This window comes from Atta cephalotes (assembly GCF_000143395.1).
Source record: "Atta cephalotes unplaced genomic scaffold scaffold00010, whole genome shotgun sequence".
Lineage (NCBI taxonomy): Eukaryota > Metazoa > Arthropoda > Insecta > Hymenoptera > Formicidae > Atta > Atta cephalotes.
The window spans coordinates 4,319,557-4,336,832 of NW_012130074.1; the positions used below are offsets into that span (position 1 = coordinate 4,319,557).

The 17,276-nt window shown below is 31.0% G+C and overlaps 4 protein-coding genes across 4 annotated transcripts in view; 2 read left to right on the forward strand and 2 right to left on the reverse strand.

Annotated features, from left to right (window-relative positions):
- Window positions 1-936: 936 nt before the first annotated feature.
- LOC105627767 (E3 ubiquitin-protein ligase listerin) lies at window positions 937-7,934 on the reverse strand. The gene is made up of 9 exons (XM_012209047.1): window positions 7,890-7,934; window positions 6,525-6,734; window positions 2,493-6,457; window positions 2,269-2,415; window positions 2,008-2,138; window positions 1,706-1,923; window positions 1,370-1,561; window positions 1,126-1,293; window positions 937-996 (listed from the first exon to the last, which is right to left on the reverse strand). The coding sequence occupies exons 1-9, from the start codon at window positions 7,932-7,934 to the stop codon at window positions 937-939; spliced, it is 5,136 nt and encodes a 1,711-aa protein (XP_012064437.1).
- Window positions 7,935-8,469: 535 nt separating this feature from the next.
- On the forward strand, window positions 8,470-9,168 carry LOC105627768 (phosphatidylinositol-glycan biosynthesis class F protein). Its single transcript, XM_012209048.1, has one exon. It carries the CDS (start codon window positions 8,470-8,472, stop codon window positions 9,166-9,168), a length of 699 nt encoding a protein of 232 aa, XP_012064438.1.
- Window positions 9,169-10,751: 1,583 nt separating this feature from the next.
- On the forward strand, window positions 10,752-13,331 carry LOC105627769 (alcohol dehydrogenase class-3). Its single transcript, XM_012209049.1, has 7 exons — window positions 10,752-10,772; window positions 11,509-11,752; window positions 11,877-12,097; window positions 12,175-12,391; window positions 12,528-12,658; window positions 12,723-12,997; window positions 13,132-13,331. Exons 1-7 carry the CDS (start codon window positions 10,752-10,754, stop codon window positions 13,154-13,156), a joined length of 1,134 nt encoding a protein of 377 aa, XP_012064439.1. The 3' UTR covers window positions 13,157-13,331.
- A 2,499-nt stretch (window positions 13,332-15,830) lies between these two features.
- Window positions 15,831-17,276, reverse strand: part of LOC105627885 (testican-3) — a 149,779-nt gene continuing 148,333 nt past the window's right edge. The window contains exons 8-9 of the mRNA XM_012209158.1: window positions 16,718-16,944; window positions 15,831-15,961 (exon numbers count right to left, since the gene is read on the reverse strand). Of these exons, the coding sequence (XP_012064548.1) occupies window positions 15,831-15,961; window positions 16,718-16,944 (358 nt within the window). The remainder of the gene's footprint in view (window positions 15,962-16,717; window positions 16,945-17,276) is intronic.

The following is a 17,276-nucleotide window of genomic DNA, read 5'->3' on the forward strand; positions in this document are numbered from 1 at the left end:
ATACTGCCGTACCTATTTTTTTTCTATAGTTATTATATCTCTTGATAATCAATTTCGGACAATAAAATCGCAGTTTTAAATAAAAATTCGAGTATTTAAATTATTGTCTGTCAGCAAATTTATATCAATTGTCATTAATATCAACGTTCAATTATCTACGAACCCTCGGGACCTATTTTGTGAGGACAAAAATTGCCCAGGGTAGATGACTTATAAATCTAAATGGGATACAATTATTAAAAATAGATCTTTATGTATATTACTATATTTATTTTTCTTTAAGTAACTTTCCTATGATAATAAAAACAAGATTATATAATCTATTTTTCTTTACACATAAAAATTAATTTGTTGAATATATACATATATCTTAAACACTAATTTCGTATTTCTATATATCATATAATGAACATATTTTTCTTTAAACTTAAAAATAATTTATTATATATATATATATATACACGCACACACCACACACACATCACACACACACACACACACACACGCGCGCGCGCGCGCGCGCGCGCATGACATACACATACACACATGTATATTTAAATGGAATACTATATTTTCATATTTTTATTATACAATGAAGATTATATCTGCGCGATCAATATAGATTATATTGATTTAAAAATGAAAAAAACAGAAGAAAATCAAGAAAATCAAGAAAAGAGAATTTTCTTGTCTATGTTATGCAAGTTGTTCGAATATGTGTGTGGTTATACAATTATTTCTTCTTGCAATTATATTGTCTTATAGTTTGTTATACACTATGTTATATCACATTATGCGTTCAGTTCTTGTTAAATTAATTTTATAATACATATATTTGTTTCGCATAATTTCTTCTTTTCATTCACTGTAACGTTTTAACTTCATTTTGTACCATAATTTATTTCTGTTAAAAAAAAACATTTTTTTCAAACCAGATTAAAATACGTTTCTGCAAATTGGACAGGTAGATTTTTGACTTGTACTGAACCACTTGTACTGAATAAAAATAATATATATATATATATATATATATATATATATATATAATATGTAGAAAGATATTACGACATATTTGATATAGTAATATATTAAAAATATAAATGTTAATAAATAATGTATGCTCACCAAGCAGCGAGTATGAAATTTCTTACGACAAGTATGACATGACAATTTTGGTACTTGATATGTACTGATATGAAAAATGCTAAAGCATATATAACACTCTTCGACACCGGCAAATTTCTTATCCAAATTACGTTTCCACATTAAAAGACCGTCCCAAACAGAGCCATTCTATAAAAAATATATATATTTGAGACATATATTTTTTAATATATATATATATAAATTTATACATATTGCGACTTACTTGATGTGTGAGAAGTTTAGACAATTGCATATGACAATTTTTCCATTTTGCCATACCATCTACCTGTTGACCAGATTCTACTTTTACTCTACCTAAAGGATAGTTTGGTGGTAGCATTATGCTTAATTCTAATTTTGTATCTTCCATTTGATACACAGCTATTACTTCCCTTGCTGTTGAGTGTACTTTTACCTATAACAACACAAAATACACGATATTCAACTTGACAGAAATTTTTAAATACAGTCTATTGAAATAATAGCTTAAATAAATCTTTAATCTTAAAATTTGTATAAGGAACAAGGACGAAGCAGAGTTTGAGAAAAAAAAACGTACCTGCATATTTTCAACATTAGCCAATTGTAATCTGCTATAAAGAAGCTCATCTTCACATAACATAGGACTAACGTAATGACTTGTAATCTTATCTACTGTTGCACTGACTCTGCTATCAACTGTACTTAGCCATTGTCTAACTAATACTGGTAGAAGTCTCAAACAATTTGTATATAACCAACACACAATATGATCTAATCTCTCTTCTGTCCAACTTTCTATAATATATATATATTGCAATGTAATATATAATAACAATATATAATAAATCAAATTTTATGTAAATGTAATATTAATTTTACCTTTGAAACGAAAAACTGGAGCAGTGGTAAATAGTTCTAGCAGTTTTACAGTTTTATTTTTATTATCTTGTAGCACTTCCATAGGTATTAACTTGAAGATATTATCCAACAGATAAGGAAAAAGTTTAATTCTAAAATTTACAGTAAATGATAATTAGTAAAAAATATAATAAATAAATTTTAAATGTTATAAGTAATAAAAAGTAGGACATATTACAGAAATCACAGAAATGGATAATGTGCATTATATAAAATATTTACTTCAATATTTCAGCATATTGATATCGTAAATCACTATGAGACTTTTCGCAGATATCTAATACAATTGCCCATGTTAATAGATATCCTAATGTATATGTATAAGAATCTGTAAACGGTTGGATTGTGCAGGTAACTGTATCACATAATCTAAAAAAGACAATATTACAATAAAATTAAAAAAACACGATGATTCAATTAAAATTTAATATAAAACAGAGACTCACTTGAATTCTATAAGCATTGTATTTATAATAGTCTGTATATTTGATAGTACTTCTTCGAATTTTTTAATATTGAGATTGTTCGCCTCAAAGTTGTCAGATTCAACAAGAATTTTATCTTGTTGTACAAGTTCCGGAACCATATATTTCAATGCATAATAGGCACCCAATTGAATGCTAGGAACAGGAAATTGTAGTAATTTCAGAGATAGCATTAACATCTTGTTGAAATCAATTGTTTCGGTTTGTTCATCATAATTTTTGAATAATATGCTACTGTCAAATGCACAAATTGCCTCTCCCAAGTAATTCAATGGTATAATAGATTTTATAATATCCGTACTTTGATTACATAAATCTGCATAAAATATCCAAGTTTGAACAATGCCGTTATATATATTGCCAGCAATTACATTTTTCCATTCATCCAAGAGTGTTGAAGGTAATTCTGGTATTGGCTTCAATTTATGTTTGTTCATCAAAGTTTCAACTGCATAATACAATTGACTAAATGCTATTATCAACATTGTTATTTTAATGTCACTATAATTATGTTTGGCACTGTTATATAATTGTTGCCACTTTGTGAGAAATATCAAGATAACATCCCAATATTCTTGTTTCAACTTCTGCGGAATATGTTGGACAACTGTCTCAAACAATCTTATAACTTCTAGCTGCAAAAACAATTTATCCCATGAAGTATCAGAAATATCATGATCCAAAACTGCAGAAAGTTCATTAAAATGTAACGTAATTATATTATCCATAATAGGATCGTATAGTGAAGATTGATCTTTGGAAATGTCAGATATCATAGTTCTTATGGCAATTATTGAATATATTTCACCGTGTGTTAATATTTGCGAAACATTTTGTGACCAATTTAAGATTTGTAATATTTGAATATTCGTTTCATCATCATATTCTCCTGTAATTTTATTACTGTTGTAATTTTCAAAATATTTCTCAAGTTGATCTTTCGAGAAAAATTCATTGTAATATGTGTAAATTATATATGGTAGCATACATCCATAACTTTTCTGATTTGTTTGTATACGTGATAATATATCATCATGGATATTCTTTGTAAAATATTTATGCAAATTAACAAAACCTTTTTTTAGCAAATTACGAAGTTTTTCAACAGCATTATAATATTTAATGGATTTATAATGCTTACTGTATATGTCTACTATGCTAACTACGTATATAATATCTATTAATATCTCCGTGATTCCTGGTAAATTTAAATCGTTTAATTCAAAATTTTCTTCTTCTGAAACTGTATTAGCATTTTTTGAATCAATACCTTTTAATCTCTCGTACAGATTATTAAGCAAATCTGTGATAAATAAAGCCCATGATAAGCAATTTATTGTATTATCCGAAGAGATATCTTTTATTATATTGATAGATGTAGGTTGCTGTAAAATCCGTATTTTCTTCTCAACATTTGACATATACAAATAGCCTGTTAACATTTCACCATATATTGCAATAATGGTTATCTCTTCAATCCACAACTTTATATCAGATGCCGTTAGGAATGACAGAATAGTTTCTTCAACGCAATCAAATTTTGTAATGTCAATATTATTAATTATAACTTCTAAAACATCTGTTGCCAAATTAACTAATGTATTCTTAATAAGATTTGCGTGTGTATTATATATTTTACTCCAGATAATAATACCGTATCTTTTAATAAGATTATTAAATTCAAAAATAGACAATATTTGACTACTTTCTACGAATCCTTCTTTCCAACAATTACGAATAGCATCAGCAGTTAAAACATCATGTTCTCGAGTGCATAATTCAAAAAGTGTTTCCAATATTTGTACAGCACTTAATATCGTTCGATTATGTTTCCACATTAAAGTCATTAATTTCGTAATAAATGCGACAAATTGCATGGAACAAATATCATCTCTTCCATTTAATGAATCACATAGAATTGATACAATTTCACTTGTTCCTTCATTATTTATTAATAAATCTCTAATTTCCGGAATTTCAAAAGCTGATAAAATCAAATTTTGATTTTTTTCGAAATCATACTGTTCATCACTGCATGAAGTAATTTCTTTGGTCATATCAACTAATAGTTTAGGTATATTAGCTTGTGTATACCATTTTTTAATTACGCTATCATTTCTATTGTGTTCAGATAAACAGCAATATATGACGTTTCTTATTATTGCAATATCATTTAATTCGATTAATGATTTTAGAACTGTATTTTTTTCTGCGTCATTTATATATATAATAAAATAAAATAATAATTCAAGAACTTGTTCAGCCATTTTTGATTTTTGCATCAAAAAAGGTTTCAAACTCTTATCGTAAAACTCAAAGAAGTTCTCATCAAATTTAAATGATTTTGAAAATGCAATGAATAATTCCTTACTTGCAAAATGTTTCATAAGTTTATTCAGCTGTTCGATATATTCTATGTTTTGATGATTGTTTATCGATATATTTATCGAATTAAAATAAATTGTACAGAGTTCATTTACAAACTTGCAAAGTTCCCCATTAAAAACAATATCCGCATAAACATCGATAACTTTTACCTTTGGTTTGCTCACAGTAACTGAATCACTTGGATCAGAAAATTTTACTTTTAATTTCTTACGGGTGCGATCTGGTACATCTTTCAAATTTAACAAGAATTCGATATGAAAATCTTTTCCATCTGCGATCCCCTTTGACGTATTCATATATTTTTCGAATAATAATGGCAATTCAATCCAGAACTGTTCCATTAAAGAAACATATGATTTATATTTCTCATTATTACGATTTTTACTCCAATATCTTATTAGATGCGTAATCTCGATAAAACAACATTGTTTCATAAAAATACTATCCGTCATGCAAGCTTCTATAACAGGCATAAGCTGTTCCTTAAGAAGCCGAACGCATAAATCTACATTTTCAGCATTTATGAGGATTGAATAACGTAAACATTCAATGAAAGATGTTGTTACAGCGAGCGTTTCTGAACGGCTCATTTGCACACTTTTGACGGAAAATCCTTGACGCATATTGTTAAAAAAATTCGTATACAGATCAGTGAGATCAATGTTAAACTTTGGAAATTGACTAACAAAAGGTAGCAAATTTGGATAAACCGTGCTAGCACAACATTGACCACCGGATCGTAAAGTGTGCCACAATTTTGGGAGTACGAGTTTATTAATATTTACTACAAGATGCCAATCATCAATTTTCGTTGTAGCTATGAGCATTGCTTCCCACACAACTGATAAAATTACAGGTTCAGATTCATCAAGACTATTCATGATAGTGGTCACTGTCCTTTTTTTTTCATTTTCTAATAATTTTTCTGCGTTTTCCATTATTGATGTCAATACATTGAAAAAAGCTGTTTTTATTGGCAAAGTATCGTGTTTAGCCAGTTTCCAAAATCTTGAACTGCTTAAAATTTTATTGTGAATCTCCAAGGTTTTATCGATTTCGTCAAGCGGCACTTTTTTGAAGTAACAATTATATCCTTGGAGATTTGCTATCAGTACTCTTTCATATTTAGCTTCCATTTCTTCGTTAGTAAGAGACTTCTGTATCGATAACGTTTGAGCCGTGTGTACAATTATATTGTTGCTAATATATAATAAAATTTCGCACTGACAATGAATAATCGCATTAACTATTTTCCAAGGTGGAAATGTGCTGTTGAAAGAGTTGGTAGCAGCTGATGCCGCAGGAGGATATGTATCATATTGAGAGGTAAACCAAGCACCAGCCAATTGTTTCAGATACATTGCAATACCTTTGCCTACACGCTTGACAAGAGCTGCATGTGCCAACTGTGCAGCTTCTCTCACTCTGTGATCTATATCAATGGACAGAGCACAATAAAATCTTGGCCAAAACGGTAGCATACCTTCTACCGCTGACAATTCTGCATCTTGACATAGAGTTGCAAATTCTTGTAATGCCTGCACATACATACATTAGTTTACAAAATCTGTAAATGAATCAACAACTAAACAATTAATTACCTACCTTAAACTTTGTCGTAGCATCTTTCTTACTCATCTTTTTTAATATAACTTGAAAATTAGAATCTATATTATTCATCTCAATCTCGTTTAGGGAACATAAGGATAATCCAGGTAGAACAGGAACATATCCTCCGTCCTTAACTGCCGAGAACCCAACAAAATTAGGCATTGCGGTCCCCAAAAGTTCTGCACTGCGACTACTATTTGATGGCTAAAAAAATATTAAAAATTGTACAATTAAATATTCAAAAAATACCATTAAGAGTACAAAATAATATGAATTATCATATTTACAAGGAGAGGACACAGTGCATTCGTCATGGATTTTGATCTCCTTTAATATATTTTGAATAAGTCTTCTAAATATATAGTTTTTATATATAAATATATAAAATATATTACTATAATAGTTTTTAACGTATAAAAAGTCTAGTTATACAGAAAATTTAATCCCGGTGAAATGAATTAATTTTCATAACTTATTTCACATATGATTATTATTATGAACAAAAGATGTCACGGCTACAAGGCTTAATAATAATTTAATAAATAGTTTTTGATCTATGGCATATCAAAGATCTGTGCTTGAGTTTTATACTTTTACACTTTCAATATACGATGGCTCAAAAACTATCCATTATTGAGCTATTATTGAATCATTTAACAAAATCCTTGGACATCGCATAATTTATTTTTAATGTAGATTCATCATGTTGAAGGAAATCAAAATTCGTGATGAATCCATTGTGTTCTCTCTTTGTTAATAAAATATTAGCAATTTATAGATTTGAATATTGCGGAATATTGTATTAGACTGATATTACCTGAGTCTGTATTAAGCTAATATTCTGCTAAATTCCAGCAAAAACCAAATAGAAACCAAAGAGATTGTTATTTCATAATCATTTAAAAGAATATATTTATAGAATGTATTTAAACAGAATGTATTTAAATAGTTATGAAATAGTAAATTTTACTCAGTTTCTACAGATATCATTCTAACAGATTTTATTATTACATTTCTGTATTTTGTAGACACATAAAATTTCTAGCAGACATTTCGTAAAATCTATTTTTGACTTGTAACAAGTAAAATATCTGTTCGTGTAATATGTAATATGATAAGTATTGCTGGGTGACGACATATGTTACAGATTTGTTAATAGATTTGTTCTTTGTAGCTGAATCTTTTATACATTTTTATTTTCTCCTCTAACATTGATATCATATCTATTTCATTTTAAGTGAGGCAAAACACAGAATGCAACTACAAGAAATAAATCCAATAAACGTGATAGGTTATATTATAAAATTATTATTGCACGCGTAATTTATAATCAAGTGATTACGTATAATTGGTATTTACCCGAGCATTGTTTTTAGTACGTTGCGCCTGCTTATTTTTACCCATAGTGATACTCTTAGGATGAGATAAAAACGTTTAACGATTAACGAAAATTTCGAGCCTCCTCCCTGCTGAACGTGACGTTCATGTCAGCTGACAACATAACCTTAAATGTATATCCATAATCCATCCATTCCGGGTTCGATCTCAGGCGCTCCGTATCGCGATTTTTTCGCGCTGTTTTATTAACAAAATTTAATTGTGTCGTATTGTTGAAAGGCTCAAGACTGTTGTGAAAAAGTTGAAAGGCCTAAGGCTATTGTGAATTGTACGAGGAATTTAGAATTGTTATATAATAAGAAAAAAGTGATTCTGTTTACAAGTTTGATTGACAGTATTATGAATTTGATACAGTGCTTTGCGTCATATTATCCAAAAGATAGGGCAGAAGGCGTTTAATTTCCCTCACCCGAGAAAAAATTTATAAAATAAATCTATAGGCGTGTGAATTGGCCGTACAGAACATATATAAAGGTTTGCCGGTACAGAACGCTGGAAACAGACTATAAATCCTTTGGTAGAAATCTACAATTGCGGCCAAATGAGCGTCAGCGCCAAAACTGAGCAAAGACTATTATTGTCTTATTGCTCCTTCACCTGTATCTATCTTTCTGGAATCCTGACGCTGGTGAATTTTAATGACAATTTGTACAATGTCGGCAAGTACAAATTTCTACCCGTACTGATGATATTAACATTCGCCGAGGTGATAAAACTGCTGTTTCCTATGCTGCAAGCAGAGGCACCTACTATAATCAAGATCGAACAACGAGCTTATCCGAAGACCAAGACATTTTGGGCGAAGAATCTGAGAGATATCATCAAGTTCTTATTCAATGCTTTTTGTCTGTCGATATTTTATTACTTAACAATCGTGCTGTTTGGCGCACCTATTTTAACTGATCACGAAGAGACAACAATGCTAGTCATTACCCTGATCACACTGACTTATGTATCCACTAGTTTGCACCTGGGACAGGATCATACGGTGGATATCTTGACAGGGGTTTATTCCCTGAAGAGCACTATCCTCTCGAACGCTTTAAAACTTAACATACAGATGACAATATTAGGCACTTGGCTAGGTGCTATTGTTATCCCTTTAGACTGGGATCGCCCTTGGCAAGCTTGGCCGATTCCTTGTGTTATAGGTGCATTACTTGGCTATTTGATCGGCCACTTCATCACCCTCATCAAGATGCTTCCTTCATTGAAATTATATAGGAAAGTCCATCGATAATTGGATTTATTTGTGAGAAGAAAGATATTCCAATTTCTCAAATAATAAAAAATCATTTTATTAAATAAACGGTATGCTGATTGTCATGTTGATGATTGCTGTATATACTAGGCCATATAAAAGTAGTTTAGCATATTAATATAAGTTTAGCATATCAATATGTTCATCCTGATTCATATAAATTTATTATATTATCTGTGATGTAGATATATATGTATGAGTTGAGATAATCCAATAATCGTGCGAGAGAATCATTTTTTATATAAATTATAATAATATTTATAATAATATTTATAATTCTATAAATTCTACTTTGGGTGATTTATTTTACTACTCATTCATATTTTACTTGATATAGCAATTTCCTAGCATCTCATCTTTCACTTGTACATCCTTTCCTCTTACATTCTTTATAATTATCCAACTTGTCACAATTTAATCTTATATATATAATATAAAATTATCATTATCTAAAAAAAATTATAAGTGTCAAAAGTTTGCAGCAAACAAAAAATTGGGTGAATTATGTCCACTTTCATCAATGATAGTTTAATTTTATTCTTCATTTTTTTCTAGTTCTAACAATAAGAATTAGAAAAAGATGAAAAGTAAATTAAACCAAAATTAAATTTAACATTGATAAAATCAATATTAAATTTAATTACATTTAAGCATTATAGTCATTAAAGACATTATCAAAGTCATCCTTAATATTGAAATTTAAATATATAAATTTTGCAAGTAATGATAATTAAGAAAAAGTAAGTTGCATCAGTACACATTATCAAACATTGATAATTTACTTATGTAACGATATATACTTTCTTACGTCAGATTAGGCCTTTCACCCTTTATATCTGATCTGCAAAAACAAGAATAAAGTACAAATGCTATATTTCGTACTTAAAAGCTAATTAAATGATCTATAATTCGTTAGATTCAGTATTTTGTTCATAATAATTTTATATGCATGTTATACAAAAAATGACTGAAGAATTAAAATATATAAAAAATGTGTATTAAAAATATATGTAGATATATCAAAATACATTGCATCATAGATAAGAAATAAAAACACGTCAAATTTCTATAATTCCTTTATCTCGATCTAATGATTTATTTTCAATATTTTAATAATCAACTTTATATCTGTTATTAAAAGAAAAATTAATAAGTCTGAAGTGAATATGATAGTAGAAATTTAAGTGAAATTCCAATGGAGGAGGGGGATACTTTCGTTCCAATTAATCGCTTAAAATTTGACATAACAGAGATTTAGTATTTTTCGTATCATGAGAAGTAACTTAATCAAAAAAATGCTTGAATTAAATTTAACGCAATCAGAGAAAAAAATTCGTGAATGACTTCTCTTGTCGTCTGCTACAATCTGACCAACTAATGAATGGGGGGATTTTTCATACTCGCGCAGTCGCAATTGTCTCCGCCAGAACGAATTGATACAAAGCTGCTGACATTGAGGTTCCTCGTTACGAACAGTTAAAATTCGTTTCCTCATTTATCGGATCGGCTGCGGATTAATTCCAACAAGACGCTAGACAGTGCCTGACTACTTCAGAAGGATAATGTCGGATACAGCTGGAAAGGTATATCGATTACCATTTGTTTCTGCGAATTTACACGTTCTAAACTCGTTCATTTTTCTTCTTTTTCTACGTCATTAATTATTATTGACCGACTCCTCCACTGATCGTCATTTAATATGTTATCTGTTTTCTTTTATTGAAATATTTTGTTACATCAAAATAATATTCCTGTTAGAAATATATTGTATAAATAAGAATTATCTTCTGTCGAAATTCGAATAGAGGTGTTACATAAGTGTAAATTATTTTCTTGACTTGTTATCTTTGAAAATGGATTAAAGCTTACGAGATTTAGCTCGAAAGCATGTTTTTAGGTTCGGCTCGAGCCTCTCGAGGTTCAGTTCGGCAATAAAGGTGGATACATGCTCAGCTCGCGATGAGGTTGGCTCAATAAATTAGACACATCTTTTTGCAATTGAAATTTCTGCATAGATAAATGTTCATGATTATTAGTAAACATGATTTCTTTTCACTTAATTGATTAAACATGAAAATGAACAATTTTCCTTGAAAGAATTGGTTATTATTTTTCTGATAATTACTTGTTTACTTGATGTGTCAGTAAATTTGAAAAAAAGATAATAAAACAAACATATAAGATGTTTGTAAAATTAATAAAAACTATCTTTATTATATATATATATTATATATAATTAATATATGTATATTAAATAATTTCTTAAATAAATTCTATCGAATAACTATGTATTTTTTGATATTTTTGATATTTAATTAGGTTATCAAATGCAAAGCTGCAGTAGCATGGAAGCAAAAGGAGCCTTTATCCTTGGAAGAAATCGAGGTAGCATCGCCTAAAACGCATGAAGTCCGAATTAAAATAGTAGCTGTGGCACTTTGTCATACAGATGCTTATACTTTAGATGGATTGGATCCAGAAGGAGTATTTCCTTGTATACTTGGTCATGAAGGCAGTGGTATTGTAGAAAGTGTCGGAGAGGGTGTCACCGAGTTTCAGCCTGGTAGGCTGATCAGATTATATTTATAAAGATTCTTTTGAATTATATAGTTAAATTTCAATAATGTTTTTTAGCTGATTTATATCATATTTTGTTAATCTATTATTGTTTACATGAATGCTTGTAGGTGATCATGTTGTACCACTTTACATTCCTCAATGTGGAGATTGTAAGTTCTGTAAATCACCGAAAACAAATTTATGCAGCAAAATCCGTGAAACTCAGGGTAAGGGTTTAATGCCCGATGGTACGTCTCGTTTTACATGCAAGGGACAAACACTCGCACACTTTATGGGTTGCTCCACCTTCTCTGAATATACAGTTGTAGCTGATATTTCTCTCACAAAGGTATTTCTATACTTTTATAATCACTAGAGTTTAATAATTTATAACTTTTATATAATTATTATAAATTGTTGTTATAGATTAATCCTAAAGCACCATTGGACAAGGTATGTTTGTTGGGTTGTGGAATATCTACAGGTTATGGTGCAGCTTTAAATACTGCCAAAGTAGAACCAGGAAGCACTTGTGCTGTGTGGGGTTTAGGAGCTGTTGGTCTTGCAGCAATCTTCGGTTGCAAGAAATCTGGTGCATCTCGTATTATTGGGATAGATGTCAATCCGGCCAAATTTGAGCAAGGTAAATTATGTAATTAGATTGTGTGCGACACAAAATTAATTTTTTATAGAAATAAACAATGAAAAAACTTTTCTTCGTAGTTTTTCTTATAATTATTGTGATAAAATTTCATAAATATTTTTATACTTATTTATAGCTAAAACTTTTGGCTGCACAGAATTTGTTAATCCCAAGGATTATGATAAACCCATTCAGCAGGTATTAATTGAAATGACTGATGGTGGATTAGATTATACTTTCGAATGCGTTGGAAATGTAAATACTATGGTATGTGTTTTTTTTTATTTTGTTTACGGAAAAAGAATTTTGTCTTATAAAGATTATTTTTCAGAGAGCTGCATTAGAATCCTGTCACAAAGGATGGGGTACATCAGTAATAATAGGAGTAGCCGCAGCTGGTCAAGAAATCAGTACTAGACCATTCCAGTTAGTCACAGGACGAGTATGGAAAGGGACCGCATTTGGTGGATGGAAATCAAAGCAAAGCGTGCCGAAATTGGTGGAGCAGTATCTGTCAAAAGAATTGATTCTCGATGAATTTATTACACATAATCTTCCATTTGAAAAAATCAATGAAGGTTTTAATATATTACATTCAGGAAACTGGTAAGCCTAGGAAAATTTTATTGTGAATAACATGAATGTGTTGACTAAAAAATGCACAAAATTATATATGATGAATTATATATTATGTATTATGATTATCAGAATTTTGTAAAAATGATGTGTTTCTGTTGCAGTTTGAGAGCCGTTCTTAAATACTAAAAACGTTTTTTATCTTGTACTGCAAAAATACGGCCTACTGAGAACCAGTGTCTTCCACAATTTATTAAAAAGTGCTTTATAAGATGCCCATATAAATATCATACTACCCCATTTGTTACAAATTTGTATTGAATCTCTGGAAATGAAAGATGGTAAATAAATTTTATATTTACTATATCATGCTCTCAACAAGAACATCTCCCCGATTTCTACAACAATCTTTATTCATAAAGAATTCTTACAGCCACATGTACAATATCGATTAAGTAAGATATTTACGGTAGCTCTTGAATGAAGTAAAAATTCTTTACGCTTTGATCAAGTGCATACCTTACAAAAATCATCATGGTACGAAGATCACTGACGATGATTTTCATTGTATATAATCATATGTATATACAATATGCAAGACTCGATAAAACTATTTTACGTTCGCTTGTAGTTATATTAATTAGTCTAGGTCGACAGTACAATAAGTCAGGCGGAATGCAAATTGCGCTCGATGCAGGAAGGAATATGCGTTAGCTCATTGCGGACGATGTCGTTTATCAATTAAATATGTAGATATATTTTTTAAAGTGTCATCTACATACTTTAATGCGCAAGTTTAACACGCCATGTCCATTAAGGCAAGACATTATGGATGAATTGACAAAATATGATATTAAGTTATTCTTTGAATAAAAATAAAATGTAAAAATACACAATTTATAAAACTTGATATAATTGATGAAATCACAAAGATTGCCGTGCAATCACGAGCCATCGAAATAAAACGCATTGATAGAAAAAAAAAAGATAAAATGTACATTCTGTTTGACGTGTTTAAAAATCTCAGTACATACAGTGTTGTCTTTGATCAATATACACAAGTATTATTTTCCCTGAATACTTCGTAGAAGGAATGCATGTCGAAGTGTGTGAAACGCGTTAGGCTTGCAAAATGAATCACTTTCATTCTAAATGAGACACGTGTAGTTTTTGCATCGACTATTTCTACGTAAATTGCCTTCTAACGCTAAGGGCATATTCACATAGTCACACTGATCTTTTTTTTCTTTTTTCTACGGATTACATGTTACTCTAATATCTACGGTGTACCACACACTCTTTAAGTAAAAGTTGTAAGTAAAAATGCTTATAATTACAGTAAATGCAGACGAATCACGACGTCGAACATTTTCTAGCTTCGTAGAAAATAACTCAGCATTGCACGATGAATATCGTTCCGATTGCGGACGTAAAGAATCCTAATGCTTTGCGCGAATTAAATCGCGCAATGTATAATAGAGACATAATAATATTTCACGTTATTTTCTAAGCGATCTCCCACTTTTCTTAACAATCAGCTCGACGTCCTATGATTGAACTGCGTAGTATGAAATAGGACATTAACGAGTACGAAATAGGTCGTTTATTCTGTATGTCTTATACTAATTTTTATAACGTAAAATGGCTGAGAGAAAGAAGAATAACTTAAAGAACTCTAAGCTTGCCCGAGAGGAGAATATAATAAATAAGCGGAATAACGGTGAGATTTTCTATACCGCATTCGGCGAAACACAGCCGAAAGTGAAGGAGTAAGAGCTACGAAAACCTATTTGCTTCAAGTGATTCAACTAAGTTTCAACGTGTGCAAGTGTGACAGTAGCAGAATGACTTCACACATCCGCCCGCCTCTTCTCTCCGCTCTTGTATCTTTTTCTCAACCAGTTTGATTTTGTTCGGTTGATGCATTGTTATCATGTAACTCGTATTATTCATAATTAACATTATATTTCAATATTATAATTGTTAATCTAGCAATTAGAAATCATACGCTTATAGGGTTTTTCACTTACAGTTTTCCGTTAAATGCAATTTGTGTCACGATGAGTGACTTCTGGTCAATACGATGAAATTATCTCGTCCTATTCGGTCTTTCTTCCTTATTTCATGAATACTTTTCTTTTTCGTGTATGCATAAATGATACGTAATTATATTATTTATACTTTTAATTGTGCGTGGAGATACCTCGACAGGCACGGAGGTAATCCAACGATTGGTGTTCTGCGCGGCTCGCAGCGGAATTTTCTCCCCTTCTCACTCCGTCACCAGCAATTCTCACACACGTACATACACTTTCGGCCATATCTGCGTACTCTCTACACGAACTCTATTGAATATTGCACGGTATTATGATTACACGGGATCTACGATTGCGTAGAATGGGGCTGTAGACGCCGCTTACCGCTGAACATACGCGATTATTGCACGACATGGCAAGACACTCGCTACTTTAAATGTCGATCGGAGCTTCCTAACTGGGACGAAGGACGCGACTAAGGTCGTTACGATGATTCGATAACGATCTTTTCCGGTTCCATGCAGCGCGATTCGTTACGAATCCGACCTCCTCATAACTAATGATCGTCGTGCTTATTCGTTGCTCTCGGAACTCATTTAGGCTCACGTTTCGTTTCGTCGCGCGTGGACCTCGATAGATTCGACAGGTTCGACAGGCGGCCCGACGATGACATAGAACACCTCTGATCACAACTCGGCGATATTCCTAAAGCTGGCGAACGCGCGCACCTTCCCTTACTTTTCTCCGTACAGTCGGTTTCTCTGCTCTTAAAGATGCTCGGTTAAAGATGCTGCGCTTCCGTTGCTAGTCGCCGCTTTTATATATGTCTAGAAATCTAGAGGTTGATCGGCTGAGCCTTCGAGATCCTGAGAGGAATCGGTACCGCCATCTTCGTCATCATCAAGGTCCACACTGTTGGTTTTGAGCCCACCGCTGCTGATCTTATTCACAATCGCGTCTGTAAAGCAGTTTAAAAGTCAATTTAAGAATCTGATCGTGTACTTCGCAAGAAGAATATGTGATACTGGGCCTGTTCTTTTTACTGAATTCCTTGTACGGTTCATCTTTTCTCTTTTTCTCTCCAAAGTGAAAAGAAAAGGAAGAAAAATGCAATCACTTTAGCTGAAAAAAGAACAGACCTACTATTTACACATTTAATTATCTAATGTCCTAATTCTATTACTAGAAATAACATCGAAAATAGTGATGGTATTGCTTATCAAAAACTAATATAATTGTTTTAGCAAAATAAGTAGAGAACTAATTTTTAAACTGCGATTCATTTTCACTAATTACAGTTTAAAAATGAAAAAATCTTATTTTTTATTTAAATTTAAGATAAGATTTATTTCAAAAATTTTAAATTTAATCATGTGTTATTAAGATATTCAATTTTGAAAATTGTAGAAAAATAGGTCCAATCTAAATCTCAATATAAAAAAAGAAATTACTTTAAGTTCAAGATATTTTTATTATCTATTTTCATGTTGATCTAGAGTTGTCGGACATCACATTTAAATCTAAATACACGACGAAATATTAAATCTGCATATGATTCGAATAAAGACCTGTTACTAATTTCCTCGTAATTTTACACATGCTGAAATTATTTATTATTTTACTATTATATATCACTAATTCCACTGCTTTAAATATTTATTTAATTTTATTATATAATTTTAAATATTTATTATCCAAGCGATATAAAACATACCGCAGTCAGGCTTTGCACCGCGCGTTCTGGTACCAGCAAACTCGACGCCATGCGGATCGACGCACCAACAGAGACCAAGACCCCGATGACACTGAGTACTGCGGTAATATCCTCGTGAATCGCAAGCAGGTGCAGAATCCGGTGATGATCGTCTACGCACAGCGGCACACGGACGTTCAGCTTTAGAGAAGCATCCGCACCATTCAGGACCGCTCACAAAAATGTCGCTGAAAATATAATGCCGAAAATATAGCTTTATGTATGTCTCTCATTTTCTTATCGATTTTTAAAAGTTTTATTTTACGAGCCGTCAAGTGGCTTGCTGCTCAGTGCGATTGACTCGCGATCTGTAGATCTGAGTTCAATCATCCTACTTGCGTCTACATACGCGATTATTTGCGTTTAAGGAGCCGAAAATTATTTTACCTAATTAAAGGCCATGATACACAAAAAAACTTAGCAGTAAAACGTAATAGTAAGCGAATTAGTCAATTACAATAGAAATCATAAGATCATAACATAAAGNANANACATACACTANTAGTATTACTTTACTACT